General features: G+C 45.9%; 1 protein-coding gene across 1 annotated transcript in view; it reads left to right on the forward strand.

Annotated features, from left to right (window-relative positions):
* The window catches only part of PLCB1 (phospholipase C beta 1), a 1,154,983-nt gene that overhangs the window by 1,005,719 nt on the left and 125,473 nt on the right, over positions 1 to 23,791 (forward strand). The window contains exon 27 of the mRNA XM_082249959.1: positions 14,598 to 14,778. Coding sequence (XP_082106085.1) covers positions 14,598 to 14,778 — 181 coding nt within the window. The remainder of the gene's footprint in view (positions 1 to 14,597; positions 14,779 to 23,791) is intronic.

Consider the following 23,791-nt stretch of genomic DNA (forward strand, 5'->3'; position numbering starts at 1 on the left):
GTCCTTTTCCCTGCAATGATCAGATCACAGAGCCCATGTGATCCTGCTATATAGGATCGCATGTCTCTGTGATCGTTTCACAAGTCCAACCCCCCCACAGTCAGAATCACTCCCCTAGGGTCACATTTAACCCCTTGATCACCAATACTGTTAACCCCTTCCCTGCCAGTGTCATTTTTACAGTAACCGTGCATATTTTTAGCAATGATTACTGTAGTAATGTCAGTGGTACCCCCAAAAGTGTCAAAAATGTCAGTTAGGGGTCCGATCTGTCCGCCGCAAAGTTGCAGTCCTGCTAAAAATCGCAGGTCGCCGCCAGGGCTACGTTGGTTTTTGCGCCTGCAGCTAGGGGGCGAGTGCGCGCCACCGGCGGCGCGCTCCCGCCCCCACTCGGCAGCGGGGACTCCGATTGCCACCTGCCACCCACGATCGCTCCCCACTGAGAGAGAAGAACGGTCAGCTGTTGTAAACCGTTCTTCTCTCTGGAATGATCACAGAGCGCCGGTGATCCTTCTATATAGGATCACAGGTCTCTGTGGTCATTTCACAAGCCCAACCCCCATACAGTTAGAATCACTCCTCTAGGCTCACATTTAATCCCTTGATCACCCATGCTGTTAACCCCTTCCCTGCCAGCGTCATTATTACAGTAACAGTGCATATTTTTAGCACTGATTACTGTAGTAATGTCACTGGTCCCCCCAAAAGTGTCAAAAATGTCAGTTAGGGGTCCGATCTGTCCGCCGCAATGTCAAAGTCCCGCAAAAAATCGCAGATTGCCGCCATTACTAGGAACAAAAAATGACATAAATCTTTCCTGTAGTTAGTAGACGCGATAACTTTTGCGCAAACCAATCAAAATACGCTTATTGCGATTTTATTTTACCAAAAATATGTAACAGAAAACAAATTGGCCTAAAATGTTAAAAAATTTAGATTTTTACATTTTTGGGGAGGGGGGAATGTTATATAGCAGAATGGGAAAATTTTTTTTTTTTTTTTTTTCAAAATTGTCGCTCTTTTTTTGTTTATAGCGCAAAGAATAAAAATCGCACAGGTGATCAAATACCACCAAAAGAAAGCTCTGTTTGTGGGGAAAAAAGCGGACGTCAATTTCGTTTGGGTACAGCGTCGCACGACTGCGTTTGTTGTCCGTTAAAGTAACGCAGTGCCGAATCGCAAAATAGGGCCTGGTCATTAAGGTGGGAAATCCTTCCGGTGCAGAAGTGGTTAGCAGCCACAGATAATGGCCGCAAGGACCTCTCACCAATTCCAGCGACACAGCAACACTTCCTCCGAACAGATGTCCACTCACTCTCGGTTGCTGGTGGCAAGGCCCGCAACTGGCACTGCAGGGGGGTATCCTTGCAGCCTCTCTGTCCCCTGGCTTACAGTGTGCTGCTCCAATCTCTCTCACGATCTCGATCTCTCTCTCTCTCTCTCTCTCTCTCCATAGTCTTCCAGGACTAAATGTCCCATGGTGCACTTGTCAGCCTCCTCATTGGTTCTTGGCTGCAGCCAATGGGGAGGCAGGGGGAATCAGAGCGGGCGGTGATCTCTGGAAACGCCGCTCTGTCCCTGTCAAGCGCTGCTTGACAGAACGGGGGGGGGGAGGGGGGGTGAGCAGGGGAAATACACTGACAGTCCACGCTTGCTTCCCCCCCTTGTCACAGCGCCGGGGGAGGGAGGATCAGAGTGCCCAGGCATCAGTGGCAGCAGCTTCCCAGCATAGCTGGCGTGCCCACAGAGAGGGCCCTGCGTGCCAGCTGTGGCGCCCATGCCATAGGTTCGCCATCACTGCCCTAGGACCATGGAAAACATGATTTATTAAAAATACGCTTAATAAAGATTAGGGCTTTGTTTTATTCTCTCTGCTGCTGGGTGAAAAGGCTGACTGCTGACAGAACACTAAGGCTGGGTTCACACTAGAACGTGGTGCAGGGAACATGTGCATTTTAAAATGCACTGCAGGTGCGGTCTCTAGTGGGTGTCAACATTAAGGTAATGAAACCCCAAAGGCAGGTCGGAAACACAGTGCGTTTGCCTGCACCAAATCGCATTGCATAAAAGCACCATGCAATCCAGTTGCAGTGCGTTTCCAAGAGTAGTGCGCTACTTTTGATGTGATGCAGTGCGATATGAGTCTATTCAAAATGAATAAATAGGAAGTAGTAACCCCCCAGTTACAGAATGGGGCTTTAACCGCTTGCCGACCGCCCACCGTAATATTACTGCGACAGGGTGGCTCGGCTGCACAAAATCACGTAGTACTATGTGATTTCGTGCACGAGGTCTCGGCAGTGCGCGCGCCACCGGAGCCGCGCTCCCGCTGTGTTTAGACACAGCTGCAGGCAGAGTGACGGTAATTGCCCCCGGCCTCCCGCGATCGTCAGATAAACTGACAGAAGACCCGCCTGCTTATGTAAACAAAGCAGGAGAGTCTTCTGTCACACAGGCAGAGAGAGATCAGGAGCTTCAGCTAAGTTACAACCCCGATCTCTCTGTGCCTGTCACAGAACCCTTCCCCCTACAGTCAGTAAGCTTATTTTGGTACACATTTACCCCTTTGATCACCCTCAGTGTTAACCCCTTCCCTGCCAGTGTCACTATTACAGTAACATTGCATATTTTTAGCACTGATTACTGTAGTAATGTCACTGGTCCCCAAAAAGTGTCAAAAATGTCAGTTAGGGGTCCGATCTGTTCACCGCAATGTCGCAGTCCCGCTAAAAATCGCTGATCGCCACCATTACTAATAAAGACAATAAAAGAAATAAAAATTCCAAAAATCTTTTATGTAGTTTGTAAACGCTATAACTTTTGCGCAAACCAATTAAAATACGCTTTTTGGGATTTTTTTTTTTTTTACCAAAAATATGTAGCAGTATACAAATTGGCCTAAACTGCTAAAGAAAATTAGATTTTTTTTAATTCTTGTTTATTGGGAATGTTTTATAGCAGAAAGTAAAAAATATGGCTTTTTTTTTTTTCAAAATTGTCGCTTTTTTTTTGTTTATAGCGCAAAATCTAAAAGCCGCACAGGTGATCAAATACCACCAAAAGAAAGCTCTATTTGTGGGAAAAAAAAGGACATCAATTGTATTTGGGTACAGCGTCGCACGACCGCGCAATTATTCGTTAAATTAAGGCAGTGCCGAATCGCAAAATATGGCCTGGTCAGGAAAGGGGGTAAAATCATTGCTGCCATTGGAAGACGTTAGTTGTCTAGCTGATTTCTGAGTTAAGGCCCGTACACACGTACCGATCGTCGGCATACAAACGTCGGCGGACGAAAGATCTGCCGATTGTACGCTTGTTAGTATGGTGCCTCCGACAGCTGTCTGCGCACATTCTGCCGACAAGAGTCTTTCTTGCAAGCATTTAAATTTTTGTATGCCGACACCAGAGCGGCCGATTGTTCGCCAGTCAGTACAGAATTCTGCCGACAAACCGCAGATTTGCAAGACTGGGCATGCTCAGAAAAGAAAAAACACAGGGAAAGTTAACCATTACATGACATCACTTCTGCAGTCGGCTGTAGTCGGCGGACAAAATTCTTGGGCAGTCTTTGCACTTTTCAACAGACACGACAGCCCGGGGAGAAAAGACGAACGTTTGTATGCCGACGATCGGTACGTGTGTACGGGGCTTTACTGGCCTGGAAAAGAAGCATGCAGATCAGGAAAGTCAAAGCAAAGTCATAAATGATCTGTATTATTTCACCAAATCAGTAATTCCTAAATTACTGAAGACATTGGGTTAGCTTGACAGCCAGGGAACTTGAATCTTCCAAAGAAGAGTTCAGCAATTGCAGCCTACTGGTTGGTAGGATTGGGGACATGCCGGTGGCAAGTCCGACAGGTAGGTCAACTCAGCACGGTCTTTAGAATGGAACTCCAGCTGGGAATTTCTTTCACCCTGTCTCAGGATTTGTATAAAAAGCACCCTTGGTGTTTCTGGCTACGGTTGCCTTTGTGTCATACACACTGCAGTGCAGCCAAAAAATTGACACCGCATTGGGTCCATTCGCACACTCATTAACCACAAAATAGTAGTGGACAATGCACCTGTACTGCGCATTCTCATGCCTTGTGGCACACGGCCTCAGTAAAAAATGGGTCGTATCCAATTTTGCCTTTGGAGCCCATTTATAATGAATGTGTTGCCTTAACACAACGCCCATTAGTGTACAACACAACCCACATCAATGTTCTTTTGTTAATGCACTGCTAAAGTTTAAATATTCCCTCAAAGTTTAAGGTAGAGAGTCAAAGTGCTTGCTCCTAGGCTATAGTAAACTCTTTATTTAGTGAATGGTGTCATGTTGAATCACTCACTTGCTTATTATTTATATTTCCAGAGGGCTTCAGGAGTAAGAAGACCCTGGAGTTCCCTGCATCCTGCTTCCTCTTGTAGAAGTGTAATGTGCTCCCCTTTCTGGGTGTTTTTGGAGGAGCCAGGGCAGGAGTTATCTGGGACAGCATCATGAACCCTGCAGAACCCCTCCTGTGATACCAGATAATTGAGAACTATTATTTAAGAGTAACAATCATATTTTTGGTGCGTTCTGCCATATTTATGGACTTGGTTTTCCCATGTATTTGGACTGTAATTTGTAAGACCTTATTTGCCTCTCAATGAAATTTTTCGTAAGACTGGTCCACATGAGCAGCCAGAGAGCAGTAAAGGAGGCAGTTGAGTTAAAGCTTTCCAACCATGGCAAAAATGTAATCACCTGTCGTGTTCATAGGACAGCACAGCCCCTAAACTCAACCCATTCATGTGAATGGGGCTGTGCTGCAACTGTCCTGCAATCACATGGTTGCAACACGGAGGTTTGACCTTTTTAGGGTCAGAGTTTGGAAGAGAGTGATGGCTTATGGATGGAGGGTCTGTAAGTGGCAGTGGCTGGGTAGGTTCCCTGGGCGAATGCACCCACCATCTGGTCCCCAATGCCTATGGGCCTCAGGTGTTGGATGGGATCCCCTATGAACTAAAACTGGAACTGTTGAGGTGTTGTGAACAAAATGTGAATTGCGATTCCTGACCAAGCCCAGGGCCATAGTACCAAGGAAGCTGAGTGTGCATAGTGCCAGTGGGGCAAAGTCAGAGCATTGGCTCCCTACCTCGGCAAAGCTAAACTGTGGGATCTTGGTGCTTGGAGCTGGCTGGATATCAGTGATCCCTCTTACACTCTGGCTGTGAAGTCTCAGATCTTTTACTTAAGATAGAGCTCACTAGACCAATACAAGGCAATTGTAATATAATATAACACATAGGTGTGCGCAGCCTATTGCATTAGGGTGTGCACCCCAAAGTTTAAATACACATGCATATGTTTGCCTACATGTACATGGCCCCGGTACATTACTCTCCCTGCTGGCAAAGTGAAATAGAAGTGTGTGGCACTTCTCTTATGGCAGAGCAGGTCCGAGGGAGATCTTTCCCATCTCCTCACTGGCAAACAGAGCGATAATGCTAATGTGCCCTAGGTGATTAGGGTGTGCCCAGGCACACCCGGCACACCCTGTGCGCACGCCTATGATATAACATCAATGTCTCATTGATAGGTTTGTTCGAGATAATCAGCATATGAAAAAAACTTGGTTGGGTAGCAATCTTTCAGCAAACAGACCTGGTGGTGAGTGGTGCTTCTGTTGAACATGCTGGGCTGGTGGCTGGATTCCTATGAGATGCAGAGGCATAATCGTTATCTTGGGGAAAGAAAAATCTAGCAACCAGTTTGGGTCATGGGTGGTGGTTTAGTACGTGGCTGTAGCTGGGAAGGTACCCTGGGTGTACACACTTACTATCTGGGCCCATATCCCATTAGAGTAAAGGTTTTGCTCAAAATAGCCTATAGACTAAAACTGGAACTACTGGGAAGGGAAGTTGAGGCCTTGAGCGCAAAATGTTGTGATTCTTGACCAGGCCTAGGGCCGAAGTACTGGTGAATCTGAGTATGTCTAAGCTCACTAGACAGATGCAAGGCAAATGTAATATAATATACTAATATCAATGTCGATGCATTCGGTGAAGACAATCAGCATATGAAGTAAGCTTAGTTAGGTAACAATCATTCAGCAGCCTGACTTGGTGAATAGTGCTTCTGTTGAACATGCTGGACTGGTGGTGGGATCTCTAGGAGATCAGGGGCATAGCCCATCTTTTGGGAAAGATAAATCTAGCAGCCGTTCAGGTCAGGAGTGATGGTTTAGTGTTGGAGGGTCCATCATTGGCTATAGCTGGAAAGGTTCCCTGGGCGCACATGCTTGCCATCTAAGTCCCGGTTCACACTACTGCGACTTGTCAGCCTGACAAGTAGCGGTTCATTCAGTGCTACGGGAACCGTTCTAATAGGAGCTACTCAAGTCGCTCTGACTTAGAAAATAGTTCCTGTACTACTTTGGGGCGACATCGGAGCGACTTGCATTGACTTCAATTATGTGAAGTCCGTGCAAGTCGCGCCGAAGTCGCGGTGCACGCGACTTCACAGGTCGCCCCCGAAGTCGTGCCGCAGTAGTGTGAATGGACACTGAGTGCCAGTTCACACTATAGCGTGTGCGGCGATCACATGTAATATCGGAGCTCCTTCATTACATGCGATCGGATGTGCAGTGCGAATTCAGCGATCGGATGTGCAGTGCGAATTCAGCCATACACTTTGTATGGTTAAATTCGCACTGCAGCCGCACAAAAGTCGCACATGACCCTTTTTTTCAGCCACATCAGGATCGGATCGCACAGTGGTTCACACTTGTGCGATCCGATCCTGTGCGATCAGATCGCACTGCGATATGCGATCAAACTGGGGGTGTCGTTAACATTTCATTGACACCCCCCTGCGTATCGCATATGGCAGTGTGAACTGCCAGATGTGCGTTTGCGATGCGGGAACAGGCTGCGAATTCGCAGCCTTCCCGCATCGCACAAGTGTGACCCGGCACTTAGTCCCTATGCATGCCTTTAGACCTTAGGTGTTTAACAAACAAACAAAGGGTTGGGGGGGGGGGGTACACCCTGAACATGCATTTCTAAAGCTGGTGCAAAACCAATATACATATATAACTACAGAGGATAGCACACATGCAAAAGAAATGACATCAAATATAACAGGGCAATCAAAATGAGTAAAAATAGGGATTTGGTCCCACCATATGGCCATATCATGCTCAAGCCCCACCATTACGTCAAAGTACCCCATTGTCAGTGGGTTACCTACACTATCCTAGAATGAAGGATAAATCCAACCTCTCTATACCATTGGCGATAATTACTCCTTACATGGGAGAGATGTGCAACTGCACTATAAAGCCTCGTACACACGTTCCGATTGTCGCCTGAACGATCGGCCGTCTTTTGTCCAGTGTTGTTGTGTTGGTTGAAATGTGCTCTAGACTGCACACAAATTTTCTCGGCCAACAACAACCAACTTCAGAAGTGATGTCATGTTCTGATCTACTTTTCGTGTGTTTTTTCTTCTCTGAGCATGCCCAGTCTTTCTCATCTGACTTTTGTCGGCCGAAATCTGTACTGACTGACGAACAATCGGCCGTTCTGGTGACAGTCAACAAAAATTTTATAGCATGCACACCAGATTTTGTTTGGCCGAAAAGTCGCAGTCGGTTGTCGGAAGCATCATACTAACAAGCCGACAATCGGCCGATCGGACGTTGGCCGAATATTTACGGCCGACAATCGGTACGTGTGTACGGGGCTTCAGGGACTCCTCCTATATCTGCTTACTGGTGGACACTGATAATGAAGTACAGGTGTGGAAGGGTGGGGTGCTCAGGGTGCTCAACCCCAGGAGTCTAGTCAGGACTGAGTGTATAATGGCCCGTACACACGTGCAGATTGTCGGCCGAACGATCGGCCGATTTTCGGCTTGTTAGTATGATGCTTCCGACAGCCGACAGCGCACTTTCGGCCGAAAAGAATCTGTCGTGCAGGCATTAAAATTTTTGTATGCCGACACCAGAGCGGCCGATTGTTCGCCAGTCAATACAGAATTCGGCCGACAGACAGCAGATTTGCAAGACTGGGCATGCTCAGAAAAGAAAAAACACAGGGAAAGTGAACCATTACATGACATCACTTCTGCAGTCGGCTGTAGTCGGCGGACAAAATTCGTGTGCGGTCTTTAGCACTTTTCAACAGACACGACAGCCCTCGGACAAAAGACGGCCGATCGTTCGGCCGACGATCGATACGTGTGTACGGGGCATAACCAACACACAAAGGGTTGGGGGGGGGGGGGGGCACTCCCTGGGGGGCACTCTCTGAACATGCATTTCTAAAGCTGGTGCTGCTATAAAACCAATATATATATATATAACTACAGAGGATAGCGCACATCTCTCCCATGTAAGGAGTAATTATCTCCAATGGTATAGAGAGGTTGGATTTATCCTTCATTTTATGGATAGGTTAGGAGCCACTGACAATGGAGTACTTTGACGTAATGGTGGGGCTTGAGCATGATATGGCCATATGGTGGGACCAAATCCCCATTTTCACTCATTTTGATTGCCTTGTTATATTTGATGTCATTTCTTTTGCATGTGTGCTATCCTCTGTAGTTATATATGTAACCAAAGCAGGCGGCTCCCCTGTCAGAGAGGCAGGGAAAGATCGTGTGATTTAGCTAAACTGAATCACCAATCTCTCTCTGCCTCTAGTCAATCCATCCCCCACACAGTAAGCACACTAGGGGACACATTTAACCCTTTGATCACCCCTGGTGTTAACCCCTCCCCTGCCAGTGTCATTTATACAATAACAGTGTATATTTTTAGCACTGATTGCTGTAATAATGTCACTGGTCCCCAAAAAGTGTCAAAAATGTCAGTTAGGTGTCCGATCTGTCCGCCGCAATGTCGCAGTCCCGATAAAAATCGCTGATCACCGCCATTACTAATAAAAAAAATAAAAAGTACATAAATCTATCCCGTCGTTTGTAAACGCTATAACTTTTGCGCAAACCACTTACTATACGCTTTTTGGGACTTTTTTTTTTTTTACCAAAAATATGTAGCAGAATACAAATTGGCCAAAACTGATAAAAAAAAATTGATTTTTAAAAATTTCTTTATTGGGAATGTTTTATAGCAGAAAGTAGAAAATATTGGTGTTTTTTCAAAATTTACGCTCTTTTTTTTTTTTGTTTATAGCGCAAAAACGAAAAATCGCAGAGGTGATGAAATATCACCAGTAGAAAGCTCTATTTGTGGGGGGAAAAAAGGACCTCAATTGTATTGGGGTACAGCATCGCACGACTGCGCAATTGTCAGTTAACCACTTGCCGACCGCCGCCCGACTATATACGGCGGCGGTCAGCCCCTCCCAGGCAAAGTGACGTACCGGTACGTCACTAGCCTGGGAGCGAATAGGGGGTGAGTGCGTGCCGCCGGAGGCGCGTTCCCGCCCCCGCTCATACCCGACGAAGCCGGTGCGTGTGACCGGTCACTAGCGGTCGTCGGGTAGAGAGGGAGAAAGGCAGGCGGCTAATGTAAACAAAGCCGCCTGTCATTCTCCCCTGTGTAAAAGCACTGATCACTCGGTCCTGCTATGTAGGACCGTTGATCTGTGCTTTTACATCACAAGCCACATCCAATGACAGTTAGAAACACGCCCCTAGGGACACACTTAACCCCTCCCTCTCCAATAAAGTTAACCCCTTCCCTCCCAGTGTCATTTTTACAGTAACAGTGCATATGTATAGCACTGATTACTGTAGAAATGTCACTGGTACCCCAAAAAGTGTCAAAAATGTCAGTCAAGGGTCCGATCTGTCTGCCGCAATGTCGCAGTACCGCAAAAAAATCGCAGATCCCCGCCATTACGCGTTAAAAAAAAAAAAAAACAACAAAAATGACAAAAATCTTTGCCTTAGTAAACGCAATAACTTTTGCGCAAACCAATCAAAATACGCTTATTGTGATTTTTTTTACCAAACATAGGTAGCAGAAAACAAATTGGCCAAAAATTTTAAAAAATTTTGATTTTTGCATTTTTTTGGGGGGGAATTTCATATAAAAAAATGTGAAAAATATTGTTATTTTTGCAAAATTGTCGCTCTTTTTTTGTTTATAGCGCATGATCAAAAAATCGCACAGGTGATCAAATACCACCAAAAGAAAGCTCTGTTTGTGGGAAAAAAAGGACATCAAATTCGTTTAGGTACAGCGTCGTACGACCGCGCAATTGTCCGTTAAAGTCACGCAGTGCCGAATCGCAAAATAGGCCCTGGTCAGGAAGGGGGTAAAATCTTCCGGGGCTTAAGTGGTTAAAGCAACGCAGTGCCAAATCGCAATAAGTGGCCTGGTCATTAAGCGGGGTAAAACCTTTCCGGAGCTGAAGTGGTTAATGTTTGCTTTTGGGTTCATTACCACTTTAAATTCCGGAAAATAATATATATTTGATCTCTTCCTTTCCATGGTGAACTATTCCTTTTTACAGACTGGAATCCTGAAGAGGGTCATTGTTGTAGCAGTAAAAAAAAATCCCTATATTTTGGAAGTGAGGCCGGCTGGCGGCACAGTGGAAAAGCAATTTGCGTGTGGTTGGATCTTTCGGTGGCAGCTGCATACAAATGAGCGCTTTATCAATGGATATCAGAAATGTTTCTTCTAGCAGAAAATAACATGAGCTACAATGTAGCAATCAGCACTTTGCTGGATTTTACAATAAATGAAGGCTTACAGGCCCGCGCGTCGGTGATATTGTCACTCCTCAGATTGAGAGGAAGGAAAAAAAATATATATATATATTTTTTTGCTGACATTGAATATTATGAAATTGGATGTTTTATGAGTCCGGTAATGAAAATATAACAGTTTTCTTTTGCAGTGATTTGGGTTCAGTGGATTCTGGAGATGCTGAGCTGGTTGCTGTTATTAGCGGTAATGACAATCGCTCTGATAGGGACAGATCAGGACACCCGAGTGAGCGAGATCAAAGATGCTCATAATGTGCTGTACTCACGGCTCCGTACAGTTGTCTGCACTTTTATCTGGAACATATTAAGATTGTTAATCAGGTCCGGCTACAAGAGCAACTCCAGGCAGCATGTGAAATCAACCAGCAAGGTGATTAAAGCCGAACGCCAGGCAAACTTCTAAAGGCCCGGCTTAAAAAAAAAAACCTTTGAGGGAGCTGATTTCTATTTCTATCCATCCGGTCCTGAATAATACACAGTCACCTACCAGACAGGGTTGCTGATAAGGCAGTAGAGTCAGCCCTCCTGTACTGGGCCCAGGCACCATCAGTTTAAAAGGGGGACACAGGCACCTGCTGAGCACGAGGGCCAGCTGTACTCTTATTGCAGACACCGATCTTCTTCTGCCTCCCCCTGCAGCACTACTAGTTTCTCCTCCTCTTTCTCCCCCAGGCTGCACTGCAGAGGGATTGGTTCTAGATGCTCCCCATCTAGGCCCCCTTGTGTGCAGTACAGTTAGCCCTCCTGTACCGGGCCCAGGCACCATCAGTTTAAAAGGGGGACACAGGCACCTGCTGAGCACGAGGGGAGGCTGTACTCTTATTGCAGACACCGATCTTCTGCCTCCCACTGCAGCACTACTAGTTTCTCCTCCTCTTTCTCCCCCAGGCTGCATTACAGAGGGATTGGTTCTAGATTCTCCCCATCTAGGCCCTCTTGTGTGCAGTACAGTTAGCCCTCCTGTACTGGGCCCAGGCACCATCAGTTCAAATGGGGAACCTAGGCACCTGCTGGCTGTACTCTTATTGCAGACACCGATCCTCTTCTGCCTCCCCCTGCAGCACTACTAGTTTCTCCTCCTCTTTCTCCCCCAGGCTGCATTACAGAGGGATTGGTTCTAGATGCTCCCCATCTAGGCCCCCCCGTGTGCAGTACAGTTAGCCCTCCTGTACCGGGCCTAGGCACCATCAGTTTAAAAGGGGGACACAGGCACCTGCTGAGCAGGAGGGCCGGCTGTACTCTTATTGCAGACGCAGGTCCTCTTCTGCCTCCCCCTGCAGCACTACTAGTTTCTCCTCATCTTTCTCCCCCAGACTGCACTGCAGAGGGATTGGTTCTAGATGCTCCCCATCTAGGCCCCCCCGTGTGCAGTACAGTTAGCCCTCCTGTACTGGGCCCAGGCACCATCAGTTCAAAAGGGGGACACAGGCACCTGCTGAGCAGGAGGGCCGGCTGTACTCTTATTGCAGACATCGATCTTCTGCCTCCCACTGCAGCACTGCCAGTTTCTCCTCCTCTTTCTCCCCCGGGCTGCACTGCAGAGGGATTGGTTCTAGATGCTCCCCATCTAGGCCCCCCTGGGTGCAGTACAATCAGCCCTCCTGTACTGGGCACAGGAACCATCAGTTTAAAAGGGGGACACAGGAACCTGCTGAGCAGGAGGGCCGGCTGTACTCTTATTGCAGACACCGATCTTCTGCCTCCCACTGCAGCACTACCAGTTTCTCCTTCTCTTTCTCCCCCAGGCTGCACTGCAAAGGGATTGGTTCTAGATGCTCCCCATCTAGGCCCCCCTGTGTGCAGTACAGTCAGCCCTCCTGTATCTGGGCTCAGGCACCATCAGTTCAAAAGGGGGACACAGGAACCTGTATATATTTTTTACTAGCAATGGCGGCAATCAGGGATTTTTAGCGGGACTGTGACATTGCGGTGGACAAATCTGTTACACTTTTTGGGGACCAGTGACACTAATACAGTGATCAGAGCTAAAAAAAAAAAATGCACTTTCACTGTACTAATGACCCTGGCAGGGAAGGTGTTAACATCAGGGGTGATCAAAGGGTTAAATGTGTTCCTTGGGAGTGCTTTCTTGCACTGTAGAAAGACAGAGATCTGTGTTCCTTCCTTACTAGCAGAACGACGCTCTGCCTCTCTCCGAATAATCGTAAGGACCTGCTGATAAGCTTCTGCTGTGTCCAATCACAGCGGGAGTGGGTCCCTGGCAGCACAGGCGCGTGCGCCCCAGACTAGGAAAAATAAATCATGTACAGGTACGTGATTTTGCTCTTAAAGCGTAACTCCACTTTTGTTGAGAAATAAACATTCCCTCCCCTCTGGGTGATCTCTGTACATTGCAAGGATTATAACAAACTTTGTTGCAGATTCCGACCTTTTGTTATTCTGAAGAAATCATTGTTTGTTCCTCTGTGCTGAGTGGGTCTAATGGGAGTGGTTTCATAATTATCTATCAGCTGTGGCAGCTGCGGGGCTCTAATGCGGAAATCTGCTGGGCCTGCATCCCTTTAGATGTGTTTCTATTGGGAGTATCTCACCAAAAATGACATTTTTGTTGCAGGGGATGCCAGAAATTTGACTTAGGCCCCTTTCACACAGGCGGACCGTTCAGATCCGCCTGTCCGTTTTTTTGGCGGATCTGAACGGTCCCCCCATGCATTCCTATGGGGCATTGGATGGCAGCGGAGACATCCGACCCGATCCGATCCGTCAAATCTGGACAGATGGAAACCCTATTTTCCATCCGTCCAGTGGATCGGATCGGATGGCATCGGATGAGAACTGACCAACGGTCCATTCCCATCCGATTTCCCCCATAGAGATGCATGGGGAAATGACAGCTGTGTCTCCGCACACAGCACGGAGACACAGCTGTCCTCCTGCTGCTCAGTGGGGGATCGGCGTCTCGATCCCCCGCTGAGAAAAACGGACTCCGTCCAACGGACGGAGTGTGTGAAAGGAGCCTAATATCTTAGTGCAGACTTCTGGGAAAATTGGTGAGCCAATCACACAAGCAGGAAATGATGTGTCTGGGGGTGTGGTCAGTATACATTCTGTGTACAGAACACCTCCAGGCGGCCATATTGCATTTTCAGAAAATGACAACACCTGCAGATTGAAAAGTAAAGGTCATTTTTAATAACATTTAATTACAATATGATTTGTGTCGCAATTGTATACGCTATATTGTTTTTTCTTTATTTGCTATTTTTCCCCTACAAAAGTTTAGTTACCCTATAAGGGTGGCCCTGCCGCATTATATGTATGTGGGGCGGTCCTTAAGCTGTTAATATGATACCTCTGGAGTGGCCGTCCATTTAAAGCGGCTTTCTTTTACTTTTAACTACAGGTAAGCCTATAATAAGGCTTACCTGTAGGTATAATTAATATCTCCTAAACCTGCACGGTTTAGGAGATATTACCACTGCATGCAGCCGCTGACGAGTGTGGCGCATGCGCTCTGAAGGTCCGGCGGACCTTCAGAGTTTCTTGCCGAAAATTGCCGGAAAATTAGTGACGTCACCGCGGCTCTGGCCACTCACAGCGCCGGCGCCGCCGAACCCGGAAGAGATGCCGAGGGATCATGTCCGCTCCCACAGCGGTGTCCGGGAGTCCGTGTCGGGGAATCGTTCTAAGGTAAGTTTTTCATAATCAGCTAGTATGCGATGCATGCTTGCTCATTATGCCTTTGTCTTGCAGGGTTTTTTCTTTTTCTTCATTAGAGTATACTACCGCTTTAATAATACCATTTTTCGGAACCTGTAGAATAGAAAGTAAAATGGGAGAAGCCATGGCGTTTTGGGAAGTTGCAACCAGTTTTGAAGGGTGTTGGCTGTGCTAACGCTTTACTTCTACATTACAGGTGTGAATCGGGGAGTCCGGATCATAATTCTTCTTCTGTTGAACAAGATTTAGCCGCATTGGATGCAGAAATGGCCCAGAAATTAGTAGAGCTGAAGGAACAACAGCAACAGCAGCTTCTCAACCTCCGGCAAGAACAGTATTACAGTGAGAAATACCAGAAAAGAGAGCATATCAAACAGGTCAGTGGATGAATCATCACTAACGGAAACTTTTTCATCCTTCGTTTGTATGGCCGAGGATACCTATGAGCCGCCATTGCTCACCTCTTCTTTTTAAATTTCTAGTTGTCTGGCTGTCATGCTCATCCAGTGACTTCAATGCTTTTGGAGTGACTGAGGCTGAACGAGTATGTCCATCCGATACAGATGACTTTATTATGACTGCCTAATCCACAAGCTGGTTTAGGGTCAGTGGTCCTGAATGTATTGAAGCTAGGCACGTAGAATTCTCAGATCAGTGGCAGTCTATAGCCCCGTACACACATACCGAATGTCGGCCGAACGATCGGCCGTCTTTTGTCCGGTGCTGTCCTGTAGTGATGTCACGAACATAAAATTCGCTGTTAGCGAACATCGGCGAATGTTCGCGAACCTGCGAACATTGCGAACCGCCATAGACTTTAATAGGCAGGCGAATTTTAAAACCCACAGGGACTCTTTCTGGCCACAATAGTAATGGAAAAGTTGTTTCAAGGGGACAAACACCTGGACTGTGGCATGCCGGAGAGGGATCACACAAAAAAAAGTTCTTAAAAATTGTAATTTTTTGATAGAGAGCCAATTATTGGAAAAATTAAAAAAAAAAATAAAAATAAAAAATTTCTTTGGATTTAGCATCTGGGGGGGTCTAAAAAGTGTACCTGTGAAGTTGCAGCTCTGCAGCATGTCCAGAACCAGGAAAAAAAGATCATATAGGTGTAAAAGGGGTTCCCACCATCCCTGCTCTACTGAAAAATTATCTTTTTTTCTGGTTTTGGACATGCTACAGAGCTGAAACTTCACAAGTACACTTTTTAGACCCCCTAGACACTAAATCACACAAAAAAAGTTCTTAAAAATTGTCATTTTTGATAGAGAGCCAATTATTGGAAAACTTAAAAAAAAAAAAATTTCTTTGGATTTATTGTCTGGGGGGTCTAAAAAGTGTACCTGTGAAGTTTCAGCTCTGTAGCATGTCCAGAACCAGAAAAAAAATAGAATTAGGGTTAGGGCTAGGGTTAGGGTTAGGGCTAGGGTTAGGGTTATTTTTATGGCTAGGCTTAGAGGGTTAGGGTTAAGGTTAGAGGGTTAGGGTTATGGTTAGAGGGTTAGGGTTAGGTTTAGTGTTAGGGGCTAGGGTTAGGGTTACGGTGAGATACTTAGGGTTAGAGCTAGTAGCCCTACCCCTACCCCTCTAACCCTAACCGTCTAACCCTAAGCACTAAAAATAACCCTAACCTTAGCCCTAACCCTAGCCCTAACCCTAATTCTATTTTTTTTTCTGGTTCTGGACATGCTACAGAGCTGAAACTTCACAGGTACACTTTTTTGGCCCCCCAGACAATAAATCCAAAGAATTTTTTTTTTTTTTAAGTTTTCCAATAATTGGCTCTCTATCAAAAATGACAATTTTTAAGAACTTTTTTTGTGTGATTTAGTGTCTAGGGGGTCTAAAAAGTGTACCTGTGAAGTTTCAGCTCTGTAGCATGTCCAGAACCAGAAAAAAAGATAATTTTTCAGTAGAGCAGGGATGGTGGGAACCCCTTTTACACCTATATGATCTTTTTTTCCTGGTTCTGGACATGCTGCAGAGCTGCAACTTCACAGGTACACTTTTTAGACCCCCCCAAACAATAAATCCAAATAAATGTTTTTTTTGTTAAGTTTTTTTTTTCCAATAATTGGCTCTCTATCAAAAATGACAATTTTTAAGAACTTTTTTTGTGTGATTTAGTGTCTAGGGGGTCTAAAAAGTGTACCTGTGAAGTTTCAGCTCTGTAGCATGTCCAGAACCAGAAAAAAAAAAGATAATTTTTCAGTAGAGCAGGGATGGTGGGAACCCCTTTTACACCTATATGATCTTTTTTTCCTGGTTCTGGACATGCTGCAGAGCTGCAACTTCACAGGTACACTTTTTAGACCCCCCCAAACAATAAATCCAAATAAATGTTTTTTTTGTTAAGTTTTTTTTTTCCAATAATTGGCTCTCTATCAAAAATGACAATTTTTAAGAACTTTTTTTGTGTGATTTAGTGTCTAGGGGGTCTAAAAAGTGTACCTGTGAAGTTTCAGCTCTGTAGCATGTCCAGAACCAGAAAAAAAAAAGATAATTTTTCAGTAGAGCAGGGATGGAGGGAACCCCTTTTACACCTATATGATCTTTTTTTTCTGTTTCTGGACATGCTACATATATATATATATATATATATATATATATATATATATATATATATATATATATATATATAAAAAATACTCAAATACCAGCCCTCAAAGGGGCTTTTGGGGACAATATATATATATATATATATATATATATATATATATATATATATATATATATATATACAAAAAAAACCTCAAATACCAGCCCTAGGAAGGGCTTTTTGGGGTGCTGTCCTTACAGCAGGAGTGTACCAAGAACACTGACTAACAAGACCGGGAACACTGACTAACTGTCCCTAGCTATAACAGCAGCACCAGCACTTTCCCTGCTCTCAGTAACACAGAAATGATCTAAGATGGATGCTGCCCTTGCTTATTTATAGGAGGTGGGAGGGTGTGGGAGGGAGGTATGCTGATTGGCCTGGAATGTGTCTGCTGACTGTGATGTTCAGGGTCAAAGTTTGCCTCACTGATGATGTATAGGAGGCGGACCGAACATCGCATATGTTCGCCCGCAGCGGCGAACGCGAACGTTCGAAGTTCGCCGGGAACCGTTCGCCGGCGAACCGTTCGGTACATCTCTACTGTCCTGTCGGCTGAAAAGTGCAAAAGACTGCACACGAATTTTGTCGGCCAACAACAGCCGACTGCAGAAGTGATGTCATGTGCTGGTTGACTTTCCGTGTGTTTTTTCTTCTCTGAGCATGCCCAGTCTTGCTCATCTGACTGTTGTCGGCCGAATTCTGTACTGACTTGCGAACAATCGGCCGTTCTGGTTACGGCCAACAAAAATTTTAAAGTCTGCACGACAGATTCTGTTCGGCCGACAATGCGCTGTCGGCTGTCGGAAGCATCATACTGACAAGCCTACGATCGGTCGTCGGCCGAATATTTACGGCCGACAATCGGTACGTGTGTACGGGGCTTATGTATTCCTGTTACTATAGCTTTTCAAATGTATCTATATGTTTTTTTTTTTTTGGATAGAGATGGTCAAACTCTTTTTTAACCACTTCTGGACCGGAAAATTTCCCCCCTCAATGACCAGGCCATATTTTGCGATTTGGCACTGCGTTACTTTAACTGAAAATTGCGCGGTCATGCGACACTGTACCCAAATAAAATTGATGTCCTTTTTTCCCCACAAATAGAGGATTTCTTTTGGTGGTATTTGATCACCTCTGCAATTTTTATTTTTTGCGCTATAAACAAAAAAAGAGCGACAATTCTGAAAAAAAAAAAAAAAAAAAACAATATTTTTCACTTTCTGCTATGTAACAATCCCAAAAAAAAAAAAAATTCAAAATGAAAATGTTTTAACATTTTAGGCCAATTCTGGTATTTGATCACCTGTGCAATTTTAATTTTTTTAAAAAAAGAGCGACAATTTTGAAAAAAAAAAAAACAATATTTTTCACATTCTGATATATAACATTCCCCCCCAAAAAAATTATAAATCAAAATTTTTCTAACATTTTAGGCCAATTTGTTTTCTGCTACATATTTTTTGGTAAAAAAAAAAAAAATTGCAATAAGCGTATTTTGATTGGTTTGCGCAAAAGTTATCGCGTCTACTAACTACGGGAAAGATTTATGTCATTTTTATTATTTTTATTTTTTTTACTAGTAATGGCGGCGATCTGCGATTTTTAGCGGGACTGCGACATTGCGGCGGACAGATCGGACCCCTAACTGACATTTTTGACACTTTTGGGGGGACCAGTGACATTACTACAGTAATCAGTGCTAAAAATATGCACTGTTACTGTAATAATGACACTGGCAGGGAAGAGGTTAACACTGTGGGTGATCAAGGGGTTAAATGTGAGCCTAGGGGAGTGATTCTAACTGTATGGGGGTTGGGCTTGTGAAATGATCACAGAAACCTGTTTTATTTCACATTTTATTTCAATAAGAAAAAGTACAAAGAAATACAACAGAAGTCGAGAATCTGACTACAAGACGTTTAGGTACATTGAATGACACGCAGTAAAAGGATATGATATGAAATATTTGTATATTTTGCAGAAAGGATAGCGTATCCCTACTCTTAACCTACTTGTCTGGAACCTCTCCCTGCTGTTAGTACTGTCCCTGACAGATTGGTGACATGTCCCTACACTACTCACTTGTGCGTGCCAAGCCCGGGAGCCATTGTCTTAAATGGACTTTGCCTGACCCAAGATGTCCCCTGTGACCCAAGAAATCATAGAGGAACTAAGTTCCTCTTGACTTCATCTGCCTCCTCAATGCCGCTGTGGTGCAGCGCCACCTGCAGTGGAGAAAGCAGACTGCACGACTGCCTACATGTGTGTCAGTCAAAGCTCTTCCTGACCCCTCAGCAGTAAGACAAGGCCGGTGGGTTGGCCAAAGCAAGGCTAACTATTGAAAGCCAAAGATGAGAGATCTGCACATTCTTGCATAAATCTTTTGTCATTGGGACATCTTCCTTCTGACTTGGCCATTGTTGTGCACAGTAAAAGCCTAGTTCCTTGTTTTATGGAGAACAAATGATCTGCAACATGCGGGAAAATCGATGCATTCAATGAGTACATCCGACAGGGGGTCAACATGGGGCTGCCGTTGTCTTGTAGTCTGTCCTATCTCTTGCAGTGCATCCAGAAAATATTCACAGCGCTTAACGTTTTCCACATTAGATGGGGAGCGTCGGTGCACAGCCATTTTCAGATCTCTCCAGAAATGTTCAGTCGGGTTCAAGGCTGGGCTCTGGCTGGGCACTCAAGGACATTCACAGACCTGTCCCGTAGCCACTCCTTTGTTATCTTGGCTGTCTGCTTATGGTCCTTGTCCTGTTGGAAGATGAACCTTCACCCCAGTATGAGATCCAGAGCGCTCTGGAGCAGGTTTTGAGTAGGGATGTCTCTGTATATTGCTGCATTCATCTTTCCCTCGATCCTGACTAGTCTCCCAGTTCATGCCGCTAAAAAACTTCCCCACTGCCACCACCATGCTTCACTGTAGGGAGGGTATCGATCATTTGATGAGCAGTGCCTGGTTTCCTCCAGACATGATGCTTGCCATTCAAGCAAAAGAGTTCAATCTTTGTTTCAGCAGAACAGAGAATTTTGTTTCTCATGGTCTGAGAGTCCTTCAGGTGCCTTTTGGCAAACTCCAGATGGGCTGTCATGTGCCTTTTAGGAGTGGCTTCCGTCTGGCCACTCTACCATACAGGCCTGATTGGTGATTGAATGTTATTTTAAAAAATTACCAGTCCTTTTCAATCTGCAGCAGTTGTAATTTTTTGAAAATATAATGCAATATGGCTACCTGGAGGTGTTCTGTACACAGAATGTATACTGGCCACACCCCCAGAAAAATCATTTCCTGCTTGTGTGATTGGCTCACCAATTTTCCCAGAAGTCTGCACTAAGATACAAGTCAGATTTCTGGCATCCCCTGCAACAAAAATGTCATTTTTGGTGAGATACTGCCAATAGGAACACGTCTAAAGGGATGCAGACCCAGCAACTTCCCTAATTAGAGCTCTGCAGCTGCCACAGCTGATAGATAATTATGAAACCACTCCCATTTGACCCACTCAGCACAGAGGAACAAACAATGATTTCTTCAGAATAACAAAAGGTCGGAATCTGCAACAAAGTTTGTTAAAATCCTTGTAATGTACAGAGATCACCCAGAGGGGAATGTTTTTTTCTCAACAAAAAAGGAGTTACGCTTTAACCACTTTACCACCGGGGGATTTTGCTGTCTTACGCCTGGGCCACTTTTTGCGATTCGGCGCTGTGCGACTTTAACTGACAATTGCGCGGTCATGCAACGCCGTACCCAAACGAAATTTATGTCCTTTTTTTTCCCACAAATAGAGATTTCTTTTGGTGGTATTTGATCACCTGTGCGATTTTTACTTTTTGCTCTATAAACAAAAAAAGAGCGACAATTTTGAAAAAATAACAATATTTTTCACATTTTTTTATATGAAATTCCCCCCCAAAAAATGTAAAAATCAAAATTTTTTATCATTTTAGGCCAATTTGTTTTCTGCTACATATTTTGATTGGTTTGCGCAAAAGTTATTGCGTTTACTAACTAAGGGAAAGATTTCTGTCGTTTTTGGAGTTTTTTTTTTAACGAGTAATGGCGGCGATCTGCGATTTTTTATAAATATAAATATGCACTGTTACTGTAAAAATGACTCTGGCAGGGAAGGGGTTAATTTTATTGGAGAGGGAGGGGTTAATGTATGCCTGGTGCTTACTGACATGTGTGGGGGGAGGGGACTGAGTGACACAGGGACAGATCGCAGGTTCAGCTATGCTGAACCCTGCAATCTGACCCTGCCTGTCACTTAGGAGATCCGCCCGCTTTGTTTACACAAGCGAGCGGATCTCCAGACTCGATTCCCCCGACGATCGGGGAAGAGCAGCGGCAATCGCCGCTGCTCCTCCCCTGGCCCGACTCCCGCTGTGACTGAATACAGAGGGAGCGAGCCTCCGGCGGCGCGCGCGCTCCACCGAAAGAGGGGAATGTCTGGCGACGTAGGTCTACGTCGCCAGACGTTATCGAACCACTTTGCCGCAGTAGAGCTCTAGTGAGCAGCGGTAAAGTGGTTAAAGACTACGCCTTTTCCTGACATTTGTTGCTTACAAGCTAAAATCAGTATTTTTTGCTTGAAAATTATTTAGAACCCTCCCAAAAAAAAAAAAAAAAATATATATACAGTATATTATTTATTTATTTAAGTTTATATTTATTTTTAGCAAAGACCCTAGAGAATTAAAAAAAAAAAAAAAACTAAACAGTAAAGTTAGCCCAATTTTTTTGTATAATGTGTGTAGCACCCTCCCAGGTAAGTGCTAGGTAAATGCATATGTGGCCCTGTCTGCTTATCGGGGGGGGGGGGGGCTGAATTGTTAGCTAGTCTGTCACTTGTTTCCAGGTATGTCTGTTGAGTCTGGGAAGTCTCCCCACTGTATCCAATGAGGGATCTTGTTGGACGGTGGAGAAAACTTAGCCAATAGCACACTAGGGTTTATGACTGTCCCAGTGGGCGGGGTTTGCCGCAATGCACCCTGGGATTGGGAATAAATCCTGAGGGGGCATGTGACAGAGCGTGACAGAGCGTCTTTTGGCGGGAGCATCAGTCCCGGGAGGAGGTGACGGCTGTCTCTCCTCCTGTCAGAGAGTGAAGGGGGTCCAGGCAGTCGGCCTAAGAGACCGGAGGTTGAGCTGGGCTGCAGAGAGGAGATCCAGAGTCAGTGGCGGCCGGTGCAAAAAAAAAAAAAAGATTGCAAAACGAGCAATAAAGTTTGAAAAAAAAAAAAAAATTGCGTTCGCCGCCGCCAGCCGATGTGGAGGGGGTGGGGGGGTGGGGTTACCACCCAGAAGAGGCGCCGATTGGCTGCCTTCTGGGGGGCGTGGGGGGCGTAACCTGGGCGCAAGGCAGATTCCTTGGAAACCCCCACTTCGTGGATTCCTGGCTGTGATTGGTCCAGCCTCCAGCCTGGACCAATCACAGCATCCAGGACATCCAACGCTGACCCCGCTGACGTCACTCGCAGCAGTGGACCGGACCGCGGGCGATGGAGTCGGGTGGACACCGGACGGGAGTGACGGCGGCACCGGAGAGGAGACCAGACCACCGGAGGTCATCTGCTGGAAGAAGACATCACCACCGGTGAGTCCTCGTGGTCCTCCTGTCCTGTCAGTCCTCCATGACCATCCATCCAGCTTTTCCACCGCCATCCCCCTATGCTCTGCCTCATCCCATGAGTCATGGGATGAGGCAGAGCAGAGGGGGATGGCGGTGGAAAGGCTGGATGGATGGATGGTCATGGGATGAGGCAGAGCAGAGGGGGATGGCGGTGGAAAGGCTGGATGGATGGTCATCATGGGCCATGACCATCCATCCATCCATCCATCCAGCCTTTCCACCGCCATCCCCCTCTGCTCTGCCTCATCCCATGACCATCTCTCCCACCACCATCCCTCTGCCTGATCCCATCTCTCCCACTGCCATACCTCTGCAGGGGGCATGTACGCTGGTCACTGTATTGAAAGGGGGCATGTATGCTGGTCACTACATTGAAAGGGGGCATGTACGCTGGTCACTACATTGAAAGGGGGCATGCACGCTGGTCACTGCATTGAAAGGGGGCATGTACGCTGGTCACTGCATTGAAAGGGGGCACGCTGGTCACTGCATTGAAAGGGGGCATGTACGCTGGTCACTGCATTGAAAGGGGGCATGTACGCTGGTCACTACATTGAAAGGGGGCATGTACGCTGGTCACTACATTGAAAGGGGGCATGTACGCTGGTCACTGCATTGAAAGGGGGCATGTACGCTGGTCACTACATTGAAAGGGGGCATGTACGCTGGTCACTACATTGAAAGGGGGCATGTACGCTGGTCACTACATTGAAAGGGGGCATGTACGCTGGTCACTGCATTGAAAGGGGGCATGTACGCTGGTCACTACATTGAAAGGGGGCATGTACGCTGGTCACTACATTGAAAGGGGGCATGCACGCTGGTCACTGCATTGAAAGGGGGCATGTACGCTGGTCACTGCATTGAAAGGGGGCACGCTGGTCACTGCATTGAAAGGGGGCATGTACGCTGGTCACTGCATTGAAAGGGGGCATGTACGCTGGTCACTACATTGAAAGGGGGCATGTACGCTGGTCACTACATTGAAAGGGGGCATGTACGCTGGTCACTACATTGAAAGGGGGCATGTACGCTGGTCACTGCATTGAAAGGGGGCACGCTGGTCACTGCATTGAAAGGGGGCATGTACGCTGGTCACTACATTGAAAGGGGGCATGTACGCTGGTCACTGCATTG

The sequence above is a fragment of the Pelophylax lessonae genome (assembly GCF_965119305.1).
Source record: "Pelophylax lessonae genome assembly, chromosome: 3".
In the NCBI taxonomy this organism is placed as follows: domain Eukaryota; kingdom Metazoa; phylum Chordata; class Amphibia; order Anura; family Ranidae; genus Pelophylax; species Pelophylax lessonae.